Source organism: Eriocheir sinensis, chromosome 5 (genome assembly GCF_024679095.1).
Source record: "Eriocheir sinensis breed Jianghai 21 chromosome 5, ASM2467909v1, whole genome shotgun sequence".
Classification (NCBI taxonomy): Eukaryota; Metazoa; Arthropoda; class Malacostraca; order Decapoda; family Varunidae; genus Eriocheir; species Eriocheir sinensis.
The window spans coordinates 19,725,407-19,752,224 of NC_066513.1; the positions used below are offsets into that span (position 1 = coordinate 19,725,407).

Sequence of the window (26,818 nt, forward strand, 5' to 3'; positions counted from 1 at the left end):
GCTGCTGCTGCCTCTCCAAGCTGGGGCCTTCAAAGGTGTTGTAGGGCCTCGAGCCTCTGAAGGAGGTGTCTTATGAAGGCTGGAGGCGTGGGAGACAAGGGGAGAAAAGTGGCGTTAACGAGGAGAAGCATCGCTCCTCCGGCAGCCGCGGCGAGTCACTATTATCCAACCGCGAATTATCCCAATACCACAGGCAGTCCCGGGCGCTGATTGGCCTGTGTCGCCGCGACCCGCGCTCTCATTGGTCAACACCACGGGGGATTAGGTGTGTATGCATTGTTCGTGTAAATAGTGTTGAAATGATTACAGGTCCCGGGCGGCGGTATAAACGAAATAAGCAGTGTCGCGGGCCGGCCAGTCGCTAGGTGTGGCCTGAGCTTCGCGGAGGCCGCCCGGCGTGTATCTGAGTGTGTGAGTGCGTGAGTGACACTCCAGTGACGCCGCCATGATGGAGCGCTCCCTCAAGTCTGCCTCGCCGCCTCCCCCGCCGCAGGACCCCCAACACAGCCCGCCGCCGCTCCCGCAGATGGAGACGCAGCTGTCGCCGACGACGGGCCCGCCGCCCGGCCGCTCCTCCCGCGTGTACACCATCGAGGACATCCTGGGCCGCCCGCAGCCGCAGGAGTCCTCAGCGCCGCAGGTCAACGCCATCGACAGTCAAGCTGCAGGTAAGACCCAGCGGCACTCTGCCTGCCTTCAGGTGTTTGGCGGCAGGCCTGGCGGGGCCGCGTCGTCAGGTGACCCACCGCCCACCGCCGCACACATGGCCGCGGAACCCACGCGGCCACGGGAGGCTCGAGGCCCCGAGCACCGCCAGGCTCGGCTAGGCTCCGCCGCCTTCAGCGTTCCTCATTAGCGGCTTATTAACGGCCGATCCGTCGCCGTCAGCCTGGCAGATGGAGGAACGCCGGTCGCTGCTAAGGACATTACAGGCCAATTTTTCCTGTAAGAGCCAAGTCAGCCTCGCCCTCCTCGGCCTCCTCCTTCACGCCCTCACGCGCCCGCCCTCACACGCTCGCCTTTGGGCGCGGCTGCAAATTCAGGACTATATATGAAGCTTATATATAATAATAATGATAATAAAAAAAATTATTATTATTATTTTGTAATTATTATTATTATTATTATTATTATTATTATTATTATTATTATTATTATTATTATTATTATAATTAATATCAGTAGTAGTAGTAGTAGTAGTAGTAGTAGCAGCAGCAGCGGTAGTAGTAATAATAGTAGTAAATTTTATTAATCAACAAATCAAAAATAAACTAGTCGAAATGGTTTACCAACAGATACACAATAAATGAATTAATGACACACACACACACACACACACCAGAGGACTAACGCGTCGCCGGCCACGCCAGGGACACACAACACCACGCCGCGCCACCACGCCGCGCCCCTCAACACCATCAGGAGGAATGGAACAGTCGCTGGGCCGCCCTGACTGAACCTCTGACGGCTCTTCTGACACACTTCACAGCAGAGGCAACGCCGGGCTGATAACTTCCTCATTTCCTCCCTTCGCCCTAAATTCCCACCCTGAGACAAAGAAAACGAGGGTAAAAGAAAAACGGAGCGTGATAAAAGACACGAAATACAAGGAGACACAGGCAAGGAGGATCGACGATTTTATGGCGACAAAATCTACGCAATGAAGAAGCCGAATAATAGATCTGAAAGCAGGAAAGCAGAAGAATGAAGGAGTGTGACATAGGAGACAACAAATACTAAACAAGGGATACATAGGAATCAAACATGGCAAGGTAAAAACGGAGAATAAAGGAGAAAGAAAGAATAACGGAGATAGAGAAAGAAGGTAAGCAAGATAAACAAAAAAACAAACATGATTGAACGATCGATAAATAAGAGGAAACAAAGAAACAGAAGGAGAAAGCAGAATGGAAATAATGAAGAGGATAAAACTGGGATATTAGAAGAGAGGAAACGACATAGAAGAATCAGTAAAGGAATCAACAGAGAAGGAATAAGAGAAAGGAACTGCGGTCAACTTAGAGAAGACAAGAGATTGGCGACGCGATGTAAGAGAATCCGAACCGCTTTCCGCCCCCCTTTCCTTACCACCTTAGTAGGCTTCTGAGGACAAATTAGCATCGCCGCCCGCCCGCCCACTCGCCCGTTTGTTTCCCTTCTTCCTAGTCTTTTTGAACTCTACCAGAAGTTTTTTTAGTATAATTATTTTTTGTTCTTTTTTCTTTTGTTAATTTGTTGTTTGGTTTCATTTAGTATACGTGTTTTTTATAGTTCATTTGATTTTCTTGTCCTTTGTTTATTCCTGTATTTCTTCTTTCTCTTTCTTTCTTTCTCTCTGTTCCCTTTCTTCCATTCTTTCTTTTGTCATTCTTCCTTTCTGTCCTTCCCTCTTTTGTCCTTCCTATCTTTCTTTCTTTCCTTCTTCCTTCCTTCCTTTCTTTCTTTCAAAATATTCATCTTCGTACACGTCATGTAAAATCAATTACACACATTATTGATCATATTTCTATCCCCGCCAATTCCACCCTTATCATCCTTACTTATTATCATCACCATTACTCTCACTATCACCACTACCATCAACATCATTATCACATACACTAACATCATCATCATTATCATCAGCTTCTTCTGCGCCTCCTTCAGCTCAACACTCGGTCCGTCAGTCAAGTCTCTTCCGGCCCAGTTTTCTTTCAATTTCCATCTCTAGGGCGCTCATCTCCGCCCCTGTCTCTTCATTTCCCAAGTCATTATTCCCCCATTATTACGTCATTCGCGGTAAATAATGATATCGCGCTTCAATTAGTGAGGAAAAAATGGAACGGCGTAGAGGGCGAGGCGGCGGAGCGGAGGGGCCGACGCTGATTGGTTGAAAAAATGACGCGCCTGCCTTCTGATTGGTGCGATTTTTATTATTTTTGTATTATTTTGTTCCCCTTTTTCATTATGGTTTAGGTCGTGTTGCTTCGTTTCGTCTTCCGTTTCTCGTCTTTCGTTTTTTTTTTCTCGTTCCTTATTGATTCATATTTTATTAGCTTTTTTTCATTTTTGTATTATTTCCTTTTCTGTCATCTTCTTTCTTTCTTTCCTTCTTTCTCTTTGTCATTTCCTTCTTTCTTTTGGTCATTTCCTTCTTTCTTTACTTCTTTTTCTCTCTTTCTGTCATTTCCTTCGTTTTCTTTCTTCTCTCTCTCTCTCTCTCTCTCTCTCTCTCTCTCTCTCTCTCTCTCTCTCTCTCTCTCTCTCTCTCTCTCTCTCTCTCTCTCTCTCTCTCCCCTGTGTGTGTTCTAACTTTTTAATGAACTCCACTGAGTGACCCGCGTTTAATATCTTCACATTAGTGTCTGTCGCCTTACGCCATTACGCGCCAGTTCGTAACCCGGATGTACGCTATACGCTTCCCTTTCAACAGTTCCTGGTCTACAACGGCTCATGATCTAAGTCCAGTTTATATGTCAGGCTGAAGCAAACAATGAACACCGCCCGATTCGGTTGTCTTTTATGCGGCTGTACATCCCAGTGCGTAACCCGGATGTATGAACCCCCTTTATCCAGTACTAATTTAAATTGCATGTTTTCGTTCTGATTTCAGGCTAATGCAAACGGTACACCAGAGCGCGATTACACACTCATAAAAATAACCTATAAAATCTGACACCAACACCACAGACAACTAAATCGTTTATAGAAAGAATGAATATCAAATTGTCGTTATTATTACTATCACGGTTGTTATCAAAATTTATAGTCGTGCGAGTATGATTGTTTTTATTGTCATCATTATTAAAACAACAATGATATTTAGCCAAAGCGTTATCTCATGTGAAAAAAAGCAATAACGATGACATTTATTTTCCCTTTGATATACTTGAACGGTCCTTTCTCCTTTTTTTTTCATCTGGGTAACTTCGATTCAACCACACTGTCTCACTAGGGGCCATACTCTCAAGCACTTCGGCGGCCAAGCATTCACATTTGACAACGCTTTCAAGATGCAGAACAGACACAACGCTGGCGATGCGATATAAGGGAATCGGAAACGCCTTCAAACACCTTCGCCTCCTCTTTTATTGCCACCTCAAAACCCTCCTGCCGATCGCCATTTCGTTATCTATTCGTAAACTAGGGAAACAAAAGAAAGTCCATCACGACCCATACCAAAAACTCGGCATCACTTCCATGGGTAGTTTTATGGCCCAAGTAGCATTTTGACAAAGCTTATGTATCATGAAAGTGGAAATAATGATAAGGATAAAACTAGAAACAGAATCAACAGGGACGAATTAATGCTAGAGAGGAATATCGTCACCCTCATAAAACAATTGCCTAAGTCACTTTTCAGGGATTTCTAGGTTTTTGTCTACATCAATTTTTCAACATGTGACGCCAATTTCTGTATAGTTGCCTTCGTCATTCAGGGTTTGATTGTTCTAGAATTGGCCTTTTCATTTTCGCCTAAATCTTAAGCCAAATGAGATAATGACAGTTCTTTTCTGATTTCCTGAAGAGTAGAAAATAATGACTTAGGCGATTTGTTTACGAAGGTGACGATATGCTGTCAAGTTTCAGAGCAGACACACCACGAGACACCAAGAGAGAAACAGACATAAAGCAAGAGAAACAAAAAGAAGGAAAAAAAAAACATTACTCGTGAGAACCCGATTAACCTCCTTGTCGGACTTTGAAAACAGTTGATGTAAATGGCGGAGGCGTCTTGAGAATGCCGACCTAATATATCCACACTTCTGCATTGTCAAAGACCGCGCGGCTCTGAGGCTCACCTTACAACAGTGCTCTTCAGACAGTTCTCACCGGGCTACCCTGTTTAAGTTGACGCATACCACTCACGAACCTTCTGAGGAACCATGAGAGTAAAATAAATAAAACAGGGGAGATAAAAAAAAAAAAAATATGAAAGAATGATCGACGAATATAAGGAAATATAGAGAAACAAAAGGAGAATGCAGAATGGAAATATTGATAAGGATAGAATTAGAGACAGAATCAACAGGAACGAATTAATAGAGAGGAATATGCAGCCAAGTTACAGAGCAGACATAAAACAAGAGAAAAAAAAAAACATTACTGACCGACTGACGAATATAAGGAAACAAAGAAGAGAAGGGAGAATGGAAATAATATGGATAAACAAAATAAACAAAATAAACAAAATAAACAAAAAACAAACAAACAAACAAAAAAAAACTATTGACCGACTGACGAATATAAAGAAACAAAGAAGAGAAGGGAGAATGGAAATAATATGGATAAGACTGGAGACAGAATCAACAGAGACGAATTAACAGGGAGGAATGTGGAATCAAGTCACAGAAATGACACGAAGGCCTGGCGATGCGCTGTAAGGGAATCGGAAACGCCTTCAACGCCTTCCGAATCCTCTTTTCTTACCACCTTGAGTGCCTTCTACCGATTGCCATTTCGTTATCAATTCGTAAAGGGGCGAGACGAACGGAAGCCTAACACGAACCCATACCCAGAACCCTACATTACGAACTAGTCAGGTGATATTTTCTTTACCTCTTCGTTCTCTATTCGTTAACTGGTGAAGCAAACGGAGGACTATCATGAACCCTTACCAAGAACTCTACATTACAAGCCGGTTAACAAGTCTTCTCCTCCTTTTCGTCAGTTAGTTCTGGATGAGGCGGCGGCGGAGGGAGCGACGGAGGCGGTAACCAGGCGAGAGTGAATTTCCAATGTTTTCCTCAAATATTGTGCGGTGGGCGGCCAGCGTATGGAAGAGCAAATATTGGTGTGTGTGTGTGTGTGTGTGTGTGTGTGTGCGTGTGCGAGCGAGCGAGAGAGTAGAGCGGCATTCTTTTACATAAATCTCTTGAACATTATAATCCCGCCTCCCAACTATTCCCCGCCGCCCGGAGGAGTGCAGCGCGGCGTTACACACTCAGCCACGCCGACAGCCAGCCATTTGCATATTCACTTTCCTTGTAAAATTCACATGGCCGCCCGTACACCTCGTAGTTTTAATATCTAGGTTTTATTTCTTTTTTGGGAGGGGGGCGGGTATGGAGTGGTGGGAGGGGGGTGGAGGGAGCGGGTATACGTGAACGCAACTGGACTCTTACTTAACTCGAATCTTGGTTTTCCTCATATTTTTCTGCTAGTGATTTTTTTTCTTACCATTCTTATTTTCTTTCCATTGTTGTAGTTATTCTTTTTTTTCCATTATCTTATTTGTGTCTTGTTTCTCCTTTTTTTTCTAGTTATTTCGTTACCGTTAACTTATTTCTTATTCCTCCTTTGAATAGTCTTTTTTTTATCATAATCTTATTTCTTTCTTTCCCTTGATATATTCCTTTTACTTGCCATTACCTTATTTTTTCCTTCTTTTGATATAGTTCTTTTATTTCCCACTATCTTATCCATTTACTTTCCTTCCTTTAGTATTGTCCTTATATTTCCCACTATCTTATCCATTTACTTTCCTTCCTTTAGTATTGTCCTTATATTTCCCACTATCTTATCCATTTACTTTCCTTCCTTTAGTATTGTCCTTATATTTCCCACTATCTTATCCATTTACTTTCCTTCCTTTAGTAGAGACCTTATATTTCCCACTATCTTATCCATTTACTTTCCTTCCTTTAGTATTGTCCTTATATTTCCCACTATCTTATTTATTTACTTTCCTTCCTTTAGTATTGTCCTTATATTTCCCACTATCTTATTTATTTACTTTCCTTCCTTTAGTATTGTCCTTATATTTCCCACTATCTTATTTATTTACTTTCCTTCCTTTAGTAGAGGCCTTATATTTCCCACTATCTTATCCATTTACTTTCCTTCCTTTAGTAGAGGCCTTATATTTCCCACTATCTTATTTATTTACTTTCCTTCCTTTAGTAGAGTCCTTATATTTCCCACTATCTTATTTATTTACTTTCCTTCCTTTAGTAGAGACCTTATATTTCCCACTATCTTATCCATTTATTTTCCTTCCTTTGGTATTGTCCTTTTATTTCCTTCCATCTAATTCATGTTTTCTTTCCTTCGTCACGGTCATTCTTCTTGGTTATGTGGGAACGCGATTTACACCCTCTGAAGCAAGTGTCTCTATTGGTGATTGTTAAATATTTACTTTTTCTCTTATTTCCTTATCCACTCACCTTTTTATTTACCTATTCATTCATCTATTTATTTATCCGAATCGAACCAAACCTCCGCATTTTTTTTGACAGCAAGGGAGACAGTTAAAAAAAATAATAATGACAACAAAAATCCCGCTACTCACTGCATTAGCTCAGGACCTTCTTAATAGCCTTAGAAACGAAGCAAATGATGACTGATACTATTTAGGTACTCATTTATATATCTATTGACCCCCTGCCTTGTTATCTGTGTGTCCCTGGTGGGCGGCGATGCTGTTGTCCTCTCAGCTTCGAAATTCAGCGCGTGTGTTCTCATTCCTCCGCGTTTAGATCAAGTTCGTTTTGAGTGATGATGCGATTGGAGTTAGAGTGAGTATTTTACTGTTGTTACTCCGTTATTCTTTTTTTTTCGTGTTACTGTTGCTATTAGTGCTGCTGCTACTGTTATTGCTATTTCTATCATTCTTCTTCGTCTTCTTTTTTTTTTTTTTCTTCTTCTTCTTCTTCTTCTTCTTCTTCTTCTTCTTCTTCTTCTTCTTCTTCTTCTTCTTCTTCTTCTTCTTCTTCTTCTTCTTCTTCTTCTTCTTCTTCTTCTTCTTCTTCTTCTTCTTCTTCTTCTTCTTCTTCTTCTTCTTCTTCTTCTTCTTCCTACTACTACTACTACTACTACTACTACTACCACTACTACTACTACTAGGTACTATTACTACTACTGCCACTACAACTACTCCTACTACTACTACTATCACTACTATTAACTCTATCCTTATATTTTCTTCTCCTTTTATTGTTTATATTGAAAAAAAAAGTGGCGCCTTCGATCAACTGACGCCGGAGGAAAAGCAATCAGTTGGCGGCGGGGTTCGAACCCAGGAGCCCTTCTAAGCGTCGGCTGTGTGTCGGAACGGCGTGGCCATCATCATCATCATCATCGTCCTTATTATCATTATTGCTATTATTATTTTTACTCTCATTATTAGTATCGTTACTGGAACATTACTATTACTGTTACTTCAAAAAATGGTCCAATAGTTTTTTTTCATTATACACATAAAAAAGACTGTTGAAGGGGAGGGCCTTAGGAATGATGATGACGATGATGACGATGGTGATGATGATGATGAAAGGATCACTGGGATTAAGATTAGGATTAGGAGGAGGACAAGGACGAGGAGGGAGGAGGAGGAGGAGAAGACGAAGAAGTAAAAAAAAAAAAAAAAAGACGATGATGGTGAAGCATAATATAAAACAAGAAAACACGAAGAAAAGAGGAAAAGGAAGAAGAGGAGGAAGAGAAAGTAGCTGTGACGGGTTATGAATACTATGGCGGCGGTGGTGATGGCGGTGATGGTGATGGTGGTGATGGTGGTGATGGTGATGGTGATGGCGGTGGTGGTGGTGGTGATGGTGATGGCGGTGATGGTGGTGGTGGTGGTGAACACTCCCTTAACTTATTACAATAGAGGTCAGGTAGGGAAGAGAGGGAGGAAGAGGAGAGGAGAGGAGAGGAGAGAGGAGAAGGTACAGGAGGGAATGGGAAAGACAAGGGGGGAAGGTGAGGGAGGGGAGGGAAGGCAGGGAGAGGAGGGGAAGGGGAGGGTAGGGTAACTGTGGTATATTAGCCCTAAATCCTACCTTAATTCCCTTCGAGTGGTCTGGAGAGGGAGGGAGGGGGAGGAAAAATAGGGGGAGGGGTAATTTAGCGCTAGGTAGGTAAGGGAGTGATGCATCTCTCCCCTCCTTCTCCTCCTCCCTCCTTCACTCCTCTTAACGCCCCTACTTCACTCCTCCTCCCTCCCCTTTCCCTTCCTCCCTTCTCCGACCCTTCAACCCTTTCCCTTCCACATCACTTCCCCCTCATCCATTTCCCTTCCCACCTTTCCCCTTCCCTCTCCTCTACCCGTTTCTCCCCCCTCTCCCCTCCTTCCCCCTCCTCTTTTCACATCCCTCCCCTCCTCTCCTCCCCTCCCCTCCCTCCCCTCCCTCCCCACCTTCTACAACTGACATTTATCTCACCTGAAAGATTTACCTGGGAACCTTTCACCTGCAAGTTACCTGACACATTAATTAAGACACACACAGGTAATGGCGCGCGCACACACACACACACACACACACACACACACACACACACACACACACACACACACACACACACATCTTTTTATATAAACTCACCATCAAATTTATACGCCCATACAAAACTTGGTGGGTGTAAATAATATAAATGAAAAAGAATGTGGGCGGGTGAGAAATCAAAATCAAGTAGAAATAACAGAGAAGAGGGGAGAAGAGGTGAAGGAGAAAGGGAAGAAATATGAATCATTGTTGTAGATGAAAATTTTGACCACAATAATAATTCAGAAGTTATCCAGAAAAAAAAACACACTAACGAAAAAAAAGTTACGATTTAAGAAAAAAATATATTTACACCCAGACAAATAACTTACTTTCCTCTCTCTCTACCCCCCCCTCCCCCCTCCGGAAAAAAAGTAAAAAGAAATCTATAACGAACGTCTCTCTCTAAAAAAAAAAAGCTCACTAAAATTCATAACCGCAAAATTCATATAGACGATCGAAATCCATCCTAAGTACTTGAAGAAGAAGGGGGAAGAGGGTTGATTGAGGGTTGGAGGTTTGGTTGGGTGGCTGGTGAGTGAGTGAGTGCTTTCTGCCTGGCGTGGCTTGCTGGGCTGGCCGGCGTGAAGGTATTGAAGCCCTTAAATCGGATCCAAGTCAACAAAAAGCTTCAAGGGCCTGCAGGGGGGCGGGGGGAGGGGGGTGCTGTGAGGCGAGGAGGTGGAGAGTAATTCGATCATTTTTGCCTCAGCGGCCAGCCATTGTGTGTCACCTTGTTGCCGCTGGTGATATTCTCTCTCTCTCTCTCTCTCTCTCTCTCTCTCTCTCTCTCTCTCTCTCTCTCTCTCTCTCTCTCTCTCTCTCTCTCTCTCTCTCTCTCTCTCTCTTCGTCTCTATGTATTTTTAGCTCTGTAGGAAAACTAAGTGACGACAACAACATCAATAACAGCAACAATAATAATAACAATAATAATATAATAATAATAATAATAATAATAATAATAATAATAATAATAATAATAATAATAATAATAATAATAATAATAATAATAATAATAATAATAATAATAATAACAATAATAATAATAATAATAAAAATAATAATAATAATAATACCTCAAGGGCCGTTCACTGATTACACTAATTTAGCGTCAAACAAATCGCGCTGTCAACGCTTATTAATAGGACGTCATGGGAACACTTCTGTCCAGTATGTGTGTATATATATATATATATATATATATATATATATATATATATATATATATATATATATATATATATATATATATATATATATATATATATATATATATATATATATATATATATATATATATATATATATATATATATATATATATATATATATATATATATATATATATATATATATATATATATATATATATATATATATATATATATATATATATATATATATATATATATATATATATATATATATATATATATATATATATATATATATATAGTTCGTTTTCCTTATAAGATACGTCGCATCATTATTATTATATTTCTTCTTCTTCTTCTTCTGCTTCATATTTTTCGTTTTCTTTCTTTCTTTCTTTCCTTCTTTTTTCTTCTTTTCTTTCTTTCTTTCTTTCTTCTTCCTCTTCACGATATTGTTCTTGTTCTTCGTCGTCTTGTTCTTATTCTTGCACTTTCTTGTCTTGCTCTTTTTCGTCTTCTGGATCTTGTTCTTCTTCGCCTTCCCCTTCTTCCTCTAACACCTGTACATCACCCAATACCTTCACACGCTAACCAGCCAATCAAGAAACAAACAGGTAACATATTCGACCAATCAGAGAACAACACCAATTATGCATACCTTAAGACCGACGAAGGAGGAGGAGGAGGAGCAGTTGCAGGAGTATGAGTTGGAGTAGGAGTAGGAGGAGGAGGAGGAGGAGGAGGGGGAGGAGGTATGGTGGTTCTCTTGTCTGTTTCCTCCTCCTGTTTAGACTCTCATGATTAATTGGTCCCCCGCAGGTTCCTCTTGTGTTCAGATTAGCAACTATTGATTCGTTATAATTGGTCTCTAAGATCCAGCGCTGATCTGATTAGGAAGAGCGAGGTGGTGGTGGTGGTGGTGGTGGTGGTGGAGGATTAAGAGGGAGGGGGTATCGCTCTCTGTGTGTGTGTGTGTGTGTGTGTGTGTGTGTGTGTCTGTTACCTAGTCTATCATAATCATCACCATTATCATTATCATTATCATCGTTATTATTAATTTTCTCCCTGTTCTATTTTTTATCTTTTTTTCCTTTTCCTCTCTTCTTTTCCACCACTGTCGTTTCCCTTGAGAGATGTAAACTGTCCCTTATCTCTATTACCACTTTCGAAACACACACACACACACACACACACACACCTTTCCTCCTCTCTCCCCAACCCTCTCAACACATCTCCCCACACTCTCCCAACACACACACCCCTTCCCCTTCTTCCTCCTTTCCCCCTCACGTCTCTCCAACCCAACCAACCCACACACAAACAAGAGCAGGCAGGCGAGCAGACGGAGGTGAGGTGAGGTATTACACGGCACTTCAGCTCTGGCCCTCGAAGCACAAATAAGACAATTACTCTCATTAATCCGTGTGACGCCGCGATCCAGGTAAGTCTCGTGTTTACCGTCCTTCAAAGGCTTGGGATGAGGGCCGACCTATTGTTGCCTCGGGACCCAAACCTCTCGTCCCTCAATCAGATAAATCCGTGATACACCAAAACAACGGACGGGAGAGGGAAGGTGAGGGAGTCGCGGTGATTGGTGATTGGTGGTTGGGCAGGTGAGGGGAAGGTATGAGAGGGGTGAGGGGTGCGTGGGGGAGTGAGGGTGAGGCTGGGAAAGGAAGGAAGGGTGAGTTTGAACCGTGGGGTTTGAACACTATAGAGAGTGAAGTTAATTGGGTGAGATGCTGTGCCTGTCTGCCTATCTGTCTGTCTGTCTGTCTGTTTATCTATCACGTTTTTTTCTTCCTATTTGTCAGTATGTTTCTATAAATCTATTCCACTGTATATTTTTCGAGACACACACACACACACACACACACACACACACACACACACATTACACCCCCACAAGCACACACATACATAATCAATCTCTCTCTCTCTCTCTCTCTCTCTCTCTCTCTCTCTCTCTCTCTCTCTCTCTCTCTCTCTCTCTCTCTCTCTCTCTCTCTCTCTCTCTCTCTCTCTCTCTCTCTCTCTCTCTCTCTCTCTCTCTCTCTCTCTCTCTCTCTCTCTCTCTCTCTCTCTCTCTCTCTCTCTCTCTCTCTCTCTCTCTCTCTCTCACTAACCCTACAGCTACCAGAACAAAGTCGATGCAACACACATGCATGCTCGGGGCCGCCCTTCGTTCACGGGGATCAAAATAGGTAGTTTGCATCGATTAAATTGTTCCACCGTCAATTAGAGAAAGCACCTACACTCTCTCTAACGACCGTGCGGCGGAGTAATCACCTAGTTAACTATGCCCATTGTCCCGCCCCGGCCTCGGTAATTGGTGAGGTAGAGAGCGGAGTTTGAGAGAGGTGGAGAGGGAGAGAGAGAGGAGGGGAGGGTTAAGCGGCCAGGGAAATACTAACACAGAAGCGGCATCCGTCAGTGCAGCATCATGTATAAAGCTTTCCACCGCACTGCGAAGCTTATGTCTGGCAGGTAGGTTCGCATTGCTCTTCTGCTTAATACCTTACCTTACCTGCCTCCTCCTCCTCCTCTTGCTGATACTGATGGTCCTCTTCCTTCCCCTCTTTCTCTTACTCTGATTTCACCTCTTCCTCCTCTTCATCGTTCTCCTTCTCCTTTTTATTTTATTTTCATTTTTCCTGCGCCCCCTCCTCCTCTTTTTTTCTTTTCCTTTTACTTTCCCTTTATTTTATTCTGTTACTTTACCTCCTTCTCTTCCTCCCCCTCCTCCTCCTCCTCCTCCTCCTCCTCTTTCGAGCCTTCCTACCTTTTCACTTACTCTGATTCCGCCCTTTTCTCCTGCTACTTCATTTTCCTTATATTCTACATTTCCTCTAACTCCTTTCTTTCTTTTTTTTCTTTACTCTTCCTTCGCCTCCGCCGCCTCATTTTCTTTCCTTCTACACTTCCTCCTCCTTTGTCTCCTCTTTCCTCTCCTTTTACTCTTTCTCTGCCTTTTCTTCTGCTTTCTTATTTTTTCTTTTACTTTTCTTGTGCCTTTTCCTTTACTCTTGTTTCTTTCTTCTCCTTTCGCTCTTCCTCTGCTTCCTCTTCTGCTTTCTATTTAGTCTCTCTTTCTATTCTTTTCTTCCATCTTCTCCGTTGCTTTCTCTTTCTTGTCTACGATTAGTTTTATCATTCTCTAAATGCTCCTCGTCTCCTTTATTCTCTTCTTTCACTCTTCTGTTCCTCCTTTTATGCAATTTATTTCTACATTCCTTTTCAGGTTTCTATTTTTCCTTCTATTGTTTACTTCATTCCTCCATGTTTGATTTTCTTGTCCTTCACTTTTTGTTCCTTTTCTCTCTCTCTCTCTCTCTCTCTCTCTCTCTCTCTCTCTCTCTCTCTCTCTCTCTCTCTCTCTCTCTCTCTCTCTCTCTCTCTCTCTCTCTCTCTCTCTCTCTCGTCAGCACCTTTCCCTTCTCCTTTCTCTTCTATCATTCGCTTTCCTTTCCTGTTTCCATTTTGTTCCTTCTTCCTTCATTCCCTTCTTTCCCTTCTATCCTTCAATGTCCGCTTTCCTTTTCTCCTTTTCTTCCTCTGTCTATTTCTCCCTCTGATCCTTTTCCTCCTTTCCTTCCTGTTTAGTTCGGCTTCCTTTGTGCGATATAGGGAAGGAAACTCTAGGACTGTTTTTATTGTTTTCCTTTTTCCTATTCAAACTCGTCTATCTTAATACACGGATTTACATTTATACTTCTGTTCATCTAATTTAGTATTGTATGATGTTAAGGATTTTTTTTTTTCCCTCACTAAAATGAAATACCTTTTTTTTTCCCCCTTTCATGTTTCAGTTTTTTTACACGTTCAGTATTTGGTCATGCTTTCTGCTTTTTTTTTTTTTGCTACCTGATAAAAATAAAATATCTTCTTCATAGGTTTGTTTCTTTTTCTCGTATTTCATTTTTTTACCTATACGTTGATCAGTTATATTTTCTTCTTTATGCTTTTTCTTTTCTTCTTTCATCTTGTTTGTTTTCGTATCTTCTTTCGTGTCCTGTGTTCCCTCATTATTGTATTTTCTATAATGTTCTCCTGTTTCTGCCTTTTAATTTCCTTTCGTTTCATTTCTTTATTCATGTGTTTAGTATGTGGGGTTTTTTTTATGAGCTTCTCCCTATAAGTCACGTAATCTATTTTTCTTTTAATTCTTCCTCCTCTCTCTCCCCTTCAATCACTTCTTTCTTTCTATTTTTTCATCTTATTTTTCCTCTCTTTTCATCTCTATATAATTACGTTTCGCGTTGCACTCACCTTCTATGTGTTTCTTTGACGAATTCAGGTAATTTGTACTTTCTTAAATTTTTCCTCCTTACTCTTACTTTCTTCTTTTTTTCAATCTATTCATTGCTCTGCCTTTTCTTCTCTTTTCATCTCTTTAAATATCTCTGTAACGATTGTTTTACCATTAGTTTCTTTCATTAATTTAAGCAATCTATCTTTCTTTACTTCCTCCTCGAGTCGCTGTTATCAATGTCTTATCAAATCTTCGTCTCTCTTCTTTTCTTTCTATTCACCTTTTGAACTGCATTTCGCTATAATCTGACGCCATGTATACTCTTATATCACATTTTAATCTAGTTAGTAGTTATTCACATTGTCTATCTTTTCTTTACCTCTTCCTTCTCTTGTTATTTTCAATGCTCAATCTTCTTTCCAACTGTCTTTTCATCCCTTTAGATATCATTCGCTGGTCTTTTATAATGTTTTCCTTTAATAAGTCCTGTAATTCATCTTTTCCTCCCGTCTTCCTCCTCTCGCTCCTTCCCTCTCACCTTCCCTACCTGCTCCGTCACCGCTAATTAAGTTCAGGGAAGCGGGATGAGCAGGTGAGAACAATTAACCTCGCATTAGAAAACCGAAAGAATCTGCACAATAACTTTATCGTATCATCAAGGGGAGCGAGGTGCTTTGTTGCCTTAATTACCGCTATCCCCTGAGTGGCCGCAGCTTACGACTCGCTCCCGCCAAAATAATTCCGATCCCGATGAAAAGAAGCATTAATTACGGCGCCAGGAACTAAAGATAATGATTTTTTTTTAATATATATATACTCTCTCTCTCTCTCTCTCTCTCTCTCTCTCTCTCTCTCTCTCTCTCTCTCTCTCTCTCTCTCTCTCTCTCTCTCTCTCTCTCTCTCTCTCTCTCGTCAAATTATACGCACGCAGCTCTTCTATTCATGACGGAAAAGATATCTGTTAATAATTTTGTAGGTATTGATGGGAGGGTTTTTGTTGTTGTTGTTGTTGTTGTTGTTGTTGTTGTTGTTGTTTGTGTTTGAGTTGTTAGATGGTGTACGTGTGTGTGTGTGTGTGTGTGTGTGTGTGTGTTAGTGAGAGTGAATGAGAGAGAGAGAGAGTTTTTTTTTCATTTGTTTACTCGGTTTTGTTCACTTTTTCCCATTTTTTTCTGTTTTTCTTTTGTGTTTTATTGCTGACGCTTTCGGTTTCGTATTTCGCTTTGAGTCAATTAAGTCGCAGGTGAACGGAGCGAAAAGGTGAACGCTGAGTCACTCTTTCAACCGGCGAACGTTTAAGCCGATTCTGAATTTGATTAAGTTTTTGGAAACCCCAACATTTTTTTCACCCACACACTCTCTCTCTCTCTCTCTCTCTCTCTCTCTCTCTCTCTCTCTCTCTCTCTCTCTCTCTCTCTCTCTCTCTCTCTCTCTCTCTCTCTCTCTCTCTCTCTCTCTCTCTCTCTCTCTCTCTCTCTCTCTCTCTCTCTCTCTCTCTAACTCTTATTTACTTTTACGCTTTCTCTCGTCTGTTTTACCTTCCGTTTCTCTTGTATACCAGCCAGCCAGGTAACCACACACACGCACACGCACACGCACACACACACACACACACACGCGCGCACAGGCCGGGTAGTAATGAGTGCGGGCCGCCACGAGCTTACCCTGGCCGCCAGCCTCGACAAAACAAAGGAGTATCATGGAATCCGTAATTAATTGAATTGAAGCCCACACAGACACCAATTAGCCCCGTGCATTGATGGGCGTCATTGGCGGCGATTCGTTGCTGCACAGAGTCGAATTTTAGCTTCACTCCATTGTCTGCAGGGGAAAAAATGATTGTAATACGAGGTAGTGACGGAGGGAGAGGGACAGGGTCGGGGTGCTGTAGGGTGGGCGGAGGCGGGTTGGGGAGGGCGGCAGGGAAGGGGAAGAGGAGATGGTTATTATTACTGCCACTTATTTACATAGCAATGAAAGACCTGATTAAAAACGAGCGTGACGGCTTCTGATTGGCCGACAATAACCTAAGTCCCGCCTCACTCATTGGTTCGCGCCAGTTTGTGGAAAGGGAAAAAAGCAGCGCGCGAGAGAGAGAGAAAGAGAGGGAGAGAGAGGTCGCGCGTGTGAGAGAGGAAAAGAAAGAGAGAGAAAGAGAGAGAGAGAGAGAGAGGTAAGGGGAAAAAACGCAGGGAGGAGAAAAGAAAGGATGGAATTATTTCTTTCTTCCGCATTAACTCGATTTTCACTTCGCAATTCGCTGGAAAAATCGCGTTCAAAATGGTAATTCACGAGCTGGCCCGAACTCGATTGCACGGATAATTGTTTTTCAGATTACATTATTCCTCCTCCGCCGCCGCCGCCGCTGGGAGACCCCATGTATACGAATATCTATCCATCCTTCCCTCTCTTTTCCCTCCCGCGCAGTCTCTCTATCGGCCCCTATTTCCGTTCGTTACCTGACACTAATTGTTTTAAAACCTGGACACGAGTAAATAGAGGTAAAAAAAAAGTCTCGTCCGTGGCCTGGCGGTGGTTAGTTAGCGAGACAGCGAACGCAACGATGAGCGCTCTTTGTTAACGCGTCCGCCCAAGGATTTGTTATGCTGCCCACCGCCCCATCCTGACCCCCTTCCCTCCCTCCTTCCTACCGTCCTCTCTCTTTTTAATGCTGCTCCTTTTTTTTTTTTTCGAGTTTATATTTGTCTATTTATTCCACTTTTCGTCCTACATTTCCTGCTTTTTTTTCTATTCATTCAATTTATTTGCTTTTTGTTTTGTATTTATTTGATTTTTGTATTTTTTGGTGTTTTTTTTTTTTGTAATTTGTTTCCGGGTCTGTTGTGTTTTTTATTTAGATTTTCCTCTGTTTTTTTTTTCTTTCTACTCATTATTTTATTTATTTACTCACTCCATTTTATTGTTTGTGTTTACTTGGCAATACTTTTTGGAGGATTTTTCTTATTTCTATTTTCTTCACTTACTCTTAGGGGCGCTATATTGCTCTTTCTCACTCTTCTTTGTATATTTTTGCTCTTTTTTATTCACTCATTCACTTCATTCATTCAAATTTTTAGGGCCCTCTTCCCCCTCTTCCTCCAGCTGTCCTTTTTTTTTGCTCTTTTTCCTCTATTTTGTCCTTTTTTCCTGGCTCGTTAATTCATTCCACTCCGCCGCTCACACTTAATTCGCTACAGTTTTAGGAATTTCGAATCTTCAGAGTTTTTTTGGGGCTATTTTTTTCGGATTTTATTTTTTTGGGACTCAAGTTAGTTTTTGTTTCGAGTCTTGGGGTTCATGGCTCCTTTTACTTTATTTTACTTTACATTTTATTCCACTGCATGAAGTTCTCAAGACTGAAATACTTCGTTACTCCATTACTTTTTTATCATTCACTCAATTTCCTCGAATAATTCAAACTTTCCTTTTCCGCCAAGATTTTTTTTTCGAAACTGTTTAAGGAGACATTGACATTGGCTCCTTTTTTTACTATTCTATTTTCTTTTAACAAATTTTCACTGAACTACATTATAATTAAGATTTGAATTATTTACCCTTCATTTCCTTACTGTTCATATAACCTATTTTAGTGTTTTCCGCGCCACATTTACTTTGAATACCCATCAAGAGGCCATTTCTGGTTATTTAGACAACATTATCTTCCCTCGTTTACGCCGTTATGTTATATACCATCACAACGTATTTTGGATATCAGACGCAGGTACACTTATTCTCTTCTCCTCAGCTTTATCATATATGCAGCGGGAGGTAGACGGTAGCCAGTTGTTAGGGTTCCTGCGGGTGGCTTCAAGACCCTATATAGTGATGGTTTTACAAGTCCCCTGCGCCACGGACGGGAAGCAGACCGGACTGATCATCTCTGCAGCCTTTGAATGGAGTTGAAAGCCCGAAGAAGTGTTCATTAAGATACGAGCCTAAGAGTTTTGTGCCTCCCGCCGCCTGGTAATAATGAAGACAATAAATAATGAAGAATAATGAAGAAACAAAAACTAATGAAAGATTAATAATGATATAATAAAAAAGAGCGAATCGGTGCGGACGTAGGAGCAGCGAGTAGCGGGCTTTTTTTTTTTATTATTGTTTCCTTTTTTTTGTGCCCTTGAGCTGTCTCCTTTGTTGTTAAAAAAAAAAAAAACCCTACATCTTTACTTTGAGGGGCAGCACGTTAAAACACCATCATCACCACGAGCAGCACCACCACTACCACCATCACCACCACCACCACCACCACCACCACCATCACCACCACCACCACCATCACCACCACGAGCAGCACCACCATTCCCACCATCACCAACACCACCAGAGGGCAGCATTAGCCTTGTAGACATTAGCGCTTCCCATCGTTACACATTGATTTTCTCTTCCTTGTCGTCGTCGTCGTCACCGCCGCTGTCGTGCTCCCCGCCCCGCCGTCTGTCCTTCGCCCCCTCTCCGACACCTCCGCGGCCAAATTAAGTCCAAATTGTCATAAATCGACTCAAAGTGACTCAATTTCAAGCTCCCTCTTCAAGTCGTCCTCTCTCGGCTTCAATTTGGATGTCAATTCACGCCAACAGAAGTGTGAAATGGCCATAAAATTGTAATGAGGGTAATAGGGCGGCGCAGAATCAGCCAATTTGTCATTTTATTGCCTCGCCTTTGTCGGGGAATTTAAATCAGAAGGGCGAGTCGCTGGCTTATCCGCGCCGCCCAAGGAAGGTTTTCAAGCCCACAAGAAAATGGTTTGAATTGCCGCTGGGAGTGAGTGCCGGTCTTCTTTAGGTAAATTGTGCCATTCAGAAGAGCTTATCTCCCCCCTTATCCTCCTCCTCAGCCTCCTCCTCGTCCTCCTCCTCCACCTCCTTCCCTCGCCTCCTTCCCTCCCTCAAGACATCATCTAGGAAGGTATTTACACTTAATTGTTCATTGTGCTCCCGAATGTGTTCCCAGAATCCCCCCGAGGTTCAAACGCGGCCGATGGGGATTTTAACACATGGGGCGGCGGCGGGCTGGGGCGCGGGCCTCACCTGGGTATCGTCTGCAGGTGAAGTGAGAAGGAAAAAAATGCGGCTATTTGGATGACGAGGTATGCAGAGGAGATGAAGGAGAAATGAGGAGGGAAACGAAGGTGAAAAGAAAATGAAGGTGAAATGAGAAGGGAAAAAATGCAGCTATGGGATGACTCGGTACAGAGGAGACGAAGGTGAAGTGAGAAGGGAAACGAAGGTGAAATGAAAATGAAGGTGAAATGAGAAGGGAAACGAAGGTGAAATGAAAATGAAGGTGAAATGAGAAGGGAAAAATGCGGCTATGGGATGACTCGGTACAGAGGAGACGAAGGTGAAAGGTTAATGAGAAAATGGGAAATGCGAGTAACCGGTGTGTAGAAATTGTAGTATAAGAGCAATGTAGAGGTGAAACTAATGTTGCTACAAGATGATCTACATGGTATACAGAGGAGAGGGAGGAAGATGTGGAGGAGGTGCATTGAGAAAGGTAAATGAGAAAAAAAGGGGAAATGTGGGTAACCGGAGTGTGAAAATTGAAATATATGAATGATGCAAAAGAAAGAAAAAATCTGCGGCAAAGACTCAGATGATAAATTGAGGGAGGTGGAAAAGTTACCGGAATAAATTATTGAAGTATAGACGAACGATACAGTGGAAAAAATACCAGAAAAAAAAGTACTGAGAAAGGAGAGGATGAGGAAACAAGTGAACTATAATAATGTTTAATGATGAGAGGGAAAAGCGAGTAACTGGCGTGAGAACATTAATTATAAGACGAATGTAACGAAAACGAGGCGAGGAAGATTATCGCGTTATGTCACCTGAAAAGGACTCGAGTTCATGTGGATCAAAGTAGTGGATTCAGATGCTACAGAAGACGCCGTAGGATTGAGATTGAGTTAGAAAAGGACTCTGATGGAGGAAGGGAGGAAGGCAAGGATGAATAAGAAGAGGAAGAGGAAGAGGACGAAGAGGAGGAGAAGGAGGAGGAGGAGGAGGAGGAGGAGGAAGAGGAGGAGAAGGAGGTACTCTTTCAGCCACTCTCAACCTCTACTTTCTAACCCCAATTGGTCATATCCGAGTCTTGTACACCTGGCTAAACCCATTGAGTGTGTGTGTGTGTGTGTGTGTGTGTGTGTGTGTGTGTGTGTGTGTGTGTGTGTTCGTACGTACAGGTGTTTACGGTCCTCGTACCCACATTAACTCCAAAAAGCGAAAAATTCCTAACAGAAAAAAATAAAGATAAAAACTTGCCTAACATAATTCCATTTCCCGAGTTGTAATTTTGGACTTTATTTGGTGATTTGAGTTTTGTTATTTCGTCCCCAAAGTCAAAATCGTCCTTGTATGTAATTTTGTCTTGTTCCTGTAAGTATGTGTAGATAGATAGACAGATATATAAAATAGATAATGTAGATTGATAAAGTCGTTCTCGTCCTCGTCCTCGTCCTCGTCCACTCTCTTAGTTCTTCATGGTCTCGTGTCCTTGGATAAACGGTCTCGTAGTCTGAATCGAACGTTATTTGAGTTTTCTATTCGATCTCGGTTTAGAAGTATCACTGAGAGAGAAAAAAAACGAGAAAAAACCCCACATACATACATCTCCAAACACACACACACACGCACACACACACACCTCCATTAAGCACCCTACCCATCACCCTCCTCCCCTCACATCCCTACCCTCCTCCTCCCTTCTCTCCCACCCTCCCCATCCAAAACTCACCCTTACCACCCCTCACCCTAGCACCCAAAACACCACCGAGACTAACCAACCTAACCCAAAGCCACCCAGCCAAGCCCAACCCCATCAGGAGACATTAACAGCTCTATACACTTACGGAGACGCTGAGACACGTGGAAAAAGGGAGAAAAGAGAACACGCTGCACCTTGACGCCTATTCTTTCTGCCCTTCGCTTCCCTCGACGATGTATAGCACTTTCTTCCTTCGTTCTTTGCCTCGACGCGCGTTCTGCTCACATAAACAAATCGCTCTTCAACGCTGCTTTGTCGCGCCGGATTATCGAACGACCGAAAAACCAAAAGCCGTGTCTGTGTCTGGGCCTTCCCGCGTCCCTCTCCTCTTGGTCTTGTTGGTTTTGCCGCCTCGTGCATCGCTCAGGGTGGCGGCACGACGGGGCAGGCGACGAAATGGGCAGACTAAGTGGGTGACGCAGTGGGTGACGCAGTGAGTGGGTGAGTGTGTGGACCGGCTATTGCTGCAGAGGAAGATATGCAAACGATGAAAAACAAGGGGGACACGGGGTGGAGGGTCAAATGAATAGGAGACGTTGTAGGAGTGGGAAGAGGAGGAAGAGGATGAGAAGAACAAAGAAAAACAAAAGGAACTACAAGACTATTACTAGCGACATATATGGTTGAAACAGAGCCAGAGATTAAATAGAGATAAAAGTTCACCCTCACAGAATGGACACATAACTAAGGCTTTGCCGGGTATAGGTGACTGCTCTGCCCTGGGTATGGCTGCCGGAGTGAGTGAGGGTATGGCTGCCTTGCTGTGGAAAAGTATCTCGCCTGTCAGGATGTGGTCACGGCATGGTTGTCTTCTTGGGTATGGTCATATAAGGGGTGGATGTGGCCTCGATGTAGGTATGGCTGTCTTGTCTTTAGGTGTGGCCAAGGCTGTGGGTGTGGCTTTGGGTGTGCCATTGGTGTGGGTATGACAGTGGGTATGGGCAGGCAACGGGGAGGGTTTGCGTATGGCCGCGTCAGTATGGTTTTGGGTATGTCATTGGTGTGGGTATGACCTGGGTGTCACATGGGGTGGCCGCGGGTATGGCCTGGCCGCGGGGAGGGTCTGGGCATGGCCGCGTCGGTGTGGGTATGCGGCGGTGCTCACCCTGCCAACACCTCCGCCGGGCTTAGCGTCACCCGCCATCAACTCACGCTACGCTGGGCGCCAAATGGAGGATTACCGAGGCTGAGGTGTGTAACCGCTCGCCCACCGCGCTGCCCTGCCTCCCCGTGCCCCGCCCCGCCCCTCCACGACCCCGAACCGCCCCTCGCCACCTACCTCCCAGCTGGCGGACCCTGAAATCGCGTGGTATTTCGGTGTATTCTTACGCTGAGGAGGATCATCGTTATCTCCCGCCCGTGATGTGGATTCGCCTCGCCTCGCCTTGCATCTTCATCTGGAGACTCCGCCGCCACACCAGCGTTGCCAGATTATCGTATTCACCACTTCGTCTTTATTACTTTTAAGCCTCAAACTCTCGTACTTACACAAATAACGATAGAAAATTGAAGTTAGCGTTAAAACTCCTACTTATTGATGTTTGTTTGTTTGTTTTTGCATTCGTTATTGGTCAGAAACTACGAAAATGCAATGCGATGAGTACGATAGTTTGGCAACGCTACGCCACACCTGCCCTTCTCTCTCTCTCTCTCTCTCTCTCTCTCTCTCTCTCTCTCTCTCTCTCTCTCTCTCTCTCTCTCTCTCTCTCTCTCTCTCTCTCTCTCTCTCTCTCTCTCTCTCTCTCTCTCTCTCTCTCTCTCTCTCTCTCTCTCTCTCTCCCCCCCCCCTTGGCCCCGCGTGTACGATGCCTGCACGGACACATCTGCCTCTTTAGGGGGTCCCACGCCTTGCTACAATACACACCTGCCCTATGTGTCCCCCTCCTCCCCTTCACCGTAGATATACTCCTCCATCTCCCTCATCCTCGTATAGCTCTTCCCCTTTTCCTCCTCTCTCTCTGTTTCGGTTTGTGTCTATGTTTCTCCCTCCATCTCCCTTCATCATTCTATAACTCTCCCCTTCTTTCTTCCGCTCTCTCTGTGTCTCTGTTTCTCTCTCCCTTTACTGCCCTATAGCGTTACCTTTCTCTCTCTCCTTCTGCTCCCTCCACCCACAGCACCTCTATCTCTCTCTCTTTCAGCTGCCCTCACCGCCCACAGCTCTCCTTCCAGTCACAGCCCACAGCGTCTCTCTCTCTCTCTCCCGCTGCCCTCTCCGCCCACAGCTCTCCCTTCCCGCAGCGCTCCACTCCCCTTCCCGCCACTCCCTGAAGAACAATGGAACACCGAACTCGGCTCACCCTCGTCCGCGTGACTGGGCGCTGCCATCGTGTGTTGTGATCCGCTCCTCGGCCAGGGATTACAGCGACGCGCCCTTGTTCACTTCATTACGAGATTTTGGTGATGACGAGATGGAAGGAGAAACGAAAACAGGGAATAAAGACTAATAAAGGAGACTGATGTAGGGAGAGATGATTTTGACGGACGATAAGATGGAGTAAGAAACGAAAAGAAGACTGATAAAGAAGTATGATGTATAGAAGAGACCTTATTCACTTTATTATGAGAATTTGGTGAATGATAAGATAGAAGAAGGAACGAAAACAAGGACCGATGACAAGTAAGAATGATATATTGACGTCTCCTTTGCTGTAAAAAAAAACAAAAAAAAAAATTGTTTCCTGTTCACTTGATTTACGAGATTTTGGTGATAAGATGGAGTAAAAAAAGAAAACAAGAACCAAAGAAAGGAAGACTAAGAGAGAATTATGATGCATCGAAGAAATTATTTTGTCCCAGTTCATTTTGGTGATTGATAAGATGGGATAAGAACTATTTTTTTTTACGTCTACGCCTATAGCGCCAGTAGGCTTGCTTGAGGGGCCTGGATGGTATAGTCGGCCCCAGCCTGTCATGGCGCAGACAAGTGTTTATAGTGGCGCCATCTTCTCTTGGCTCATGCTGCCCCCCGGAACTCGTTCTTAATTAACTTGGACGGTATCCTCTAGAGTCCGGGTTGATGGGTGGTCTTCAGGACAGCATGTGGGTAGTTTTAAGCCACTCGGCGGTGACTGAAAAATCCGAGGTGGTAGCGTGGGGATTCGAACTCACGTCGTTCATCACGCAGTGAATGTGGGCCCAGCACGCTACTACTCAGCCACCGCCTACCCTAAATTAACAAACATTAACTTCAAATAACTGATCTATATAACTAACAAACACACTAACTCCAGCAACTAAATTAACAAACATTATCGAACACTGACTCCATAGAACTGCCTTTTCACGTGTTCCTATCGTTCTTCCACTGCAGAGACTCAAAACAACTGTCCAAGCTTACTAATGCACTATTATCTCCGACAACTAACCAACCTTTACTAACATTAACTAACATCAACTCCAAACAACTGTCCTAACTAACACTTCTAAACACCTGTTCTTTCATGTGTTCCTTTCTTCCTTCCAGAGTCAGCGACGAGCGTGGGCAGCCCCGAGGTGTCCCCCAAGACCGAGGGGGAGATGGTCACGTCCCCTGAGTGCCACGACCAGCACTCGGACCCCTTCGACCCCGAGAAGCCCCGCAAGGTGAGGCCTGTAAGAACGACCCACGACCCGTTTGTTGGGGCGGCGCTCAGTGGTCTGTGAGTGGCGGTGGCTCCTCCGGCGGCACGACACGAAGAGGGCATTTTTTTTTTTTTGAGGAATCAGACAGCACAGAGCATTCATATTTTTCAAAACAAAAGTAGTTCAGATATCTTTAAAGGAATGTATTATAATTTTAAACATTTTATTTTGAAATGGTTTAGATAGACTGTGATACATTACTTTAAACATATCGTAAATATTTTTGTGTTCAAATATATATCTGATGTGTCTTGTATCAGCTTCTACTCAGCTGGACGATACCCTAAACGAATGAAGCTTGAAGACTCGTATTAATAAAGATATCTGACTAGTTTTCACTGAAAATAAAAATCTAAGTCTGACGTATGGTAACTGCTTCTTGGATGCAGGACCCAAATAATTATCCAAATAGTGATGTTTTTAGTTACTTGAATGGAAAAAAAATTCAGAATCATTTTTTTTTAACTTGAATGATGTTTTATATAGCAAGAGTCTTCTACTTGCCACTAAAGTCCACCGGTGGATGAGTCCAGGTACGAACGGATGAAGTGTTCGTGGAGCCACAGTGCCGCCAACAGACCACTGAGCGTGACCCTGTTAATGATATAGACTTTGTCCTCGCCAGCACTTTTGATGCATTAAGTTTAAATTTAACAATGGCGAGGATGATCACCACTGCTTCTCATCATGATACAGAAGGACATTTTAGTTACTTTTATTTCACTGCTTGTTGTCCTTGAATGCAATATTTCTTTCAGTTTATATTTTCTGACGGAACTGGATTTCTCTAATTTCGTTCTTCTTACTCCTTTGAACGTTCCTTCTTCACACGTTACTACACAAATTTTCCGTTCCCTTTGCACACTTAACGTTCCTTCACCACAAAATACTGTTCCACTTTTTCGTTCTTCTTGCTCACTTAAAACGTTCCCTCTTTACACATTGCTATACAACTTTTCCGTTCCTTTTGCTCACTTTACGTTCCTTCACCACACAATATTGTTCTAAGTTTTCGTTCTTCTTGCTCACTTAAAACGTTCCCTCTTTACACATTGCTATACAACTTTTCCGTTCCTTTTGCTCACTTTACGTTCCTTCACCACACAACATTGTTCTACTTTTTCGTTCTTCTTGCTCACTTAAATCGTTCCCTCTTCACACATTGCTGCCCTAATTTTCTTTTCATCTTGCTCCTTTCAACGTTCCCTCGCCAAACATTACCCCCTTACTTTTCCGTTCCTCTTGTTCAATTAAACGGCTCCTCTTTATACATTATTGCCCTACTACTTTTTCGTCTATTTGCCCATTTTTAACCTCCACTTTCTTCTCAATACTCCCCTATTTTTCCGTTCCTCTTGTTCAATTAAACGGCTCCTCTTTATACATTACTGCTCTAACTCTACTTTTTCGTCTCTCTTGCCCCTTTAATCTCCTCTCTCTTCTCATTACTGCTTATCCGTTCCTCTTGCTTACTTAAACGTTCCCTCCTCACACATTACTGCCCTATTATTCCGTTCTTTTTCCTCCTTTAATTAAACGCTCCCTCTCCACACATTACTTCGCTGTCGTTCCGCTTCCCCCGCTCCCTCACACGTTCTTATCGCCCTCAGGTCCGTCGTTCCCGTACCACCTTCACCACCTACCAACTGCACCAGCTGGAGCGCGCCTTCGAGAAGACCCAGTACCCCGATGTGTTCACCCGCGAGGAGCTGGCCATGAGGCTTGACCTGTCCGAGGCACGCGTCCAGGTGAGCCACACAGGTTAATTGTTGTC

General features: G+C 43.2%; 1 protein-coding gene across 1 annotated transcript; it reads left to right on the forward strand.

Moving 5' to 3' along the window:
* On the forward strand, nucleotides 1–26,818 carry LOC126982605 (retinal homeobox protein Rx2-like). The gene is made up of 3 exons (XM_050834800.1): nucleotides 1–668; nucleotides 24,887–25,009; nucleotides 26,629–26,818. Exons 1-3 carry the CDS (start codon nucleotides 446–448, stop codon nucleotides 26,808–26,810), a joined length of 528 nt encoding a protein of 175 aa, XP_050690757.1. The 5' UTR covers nucleotides 1–445; the 3' UTR covers nucleotides 26,811–26,818.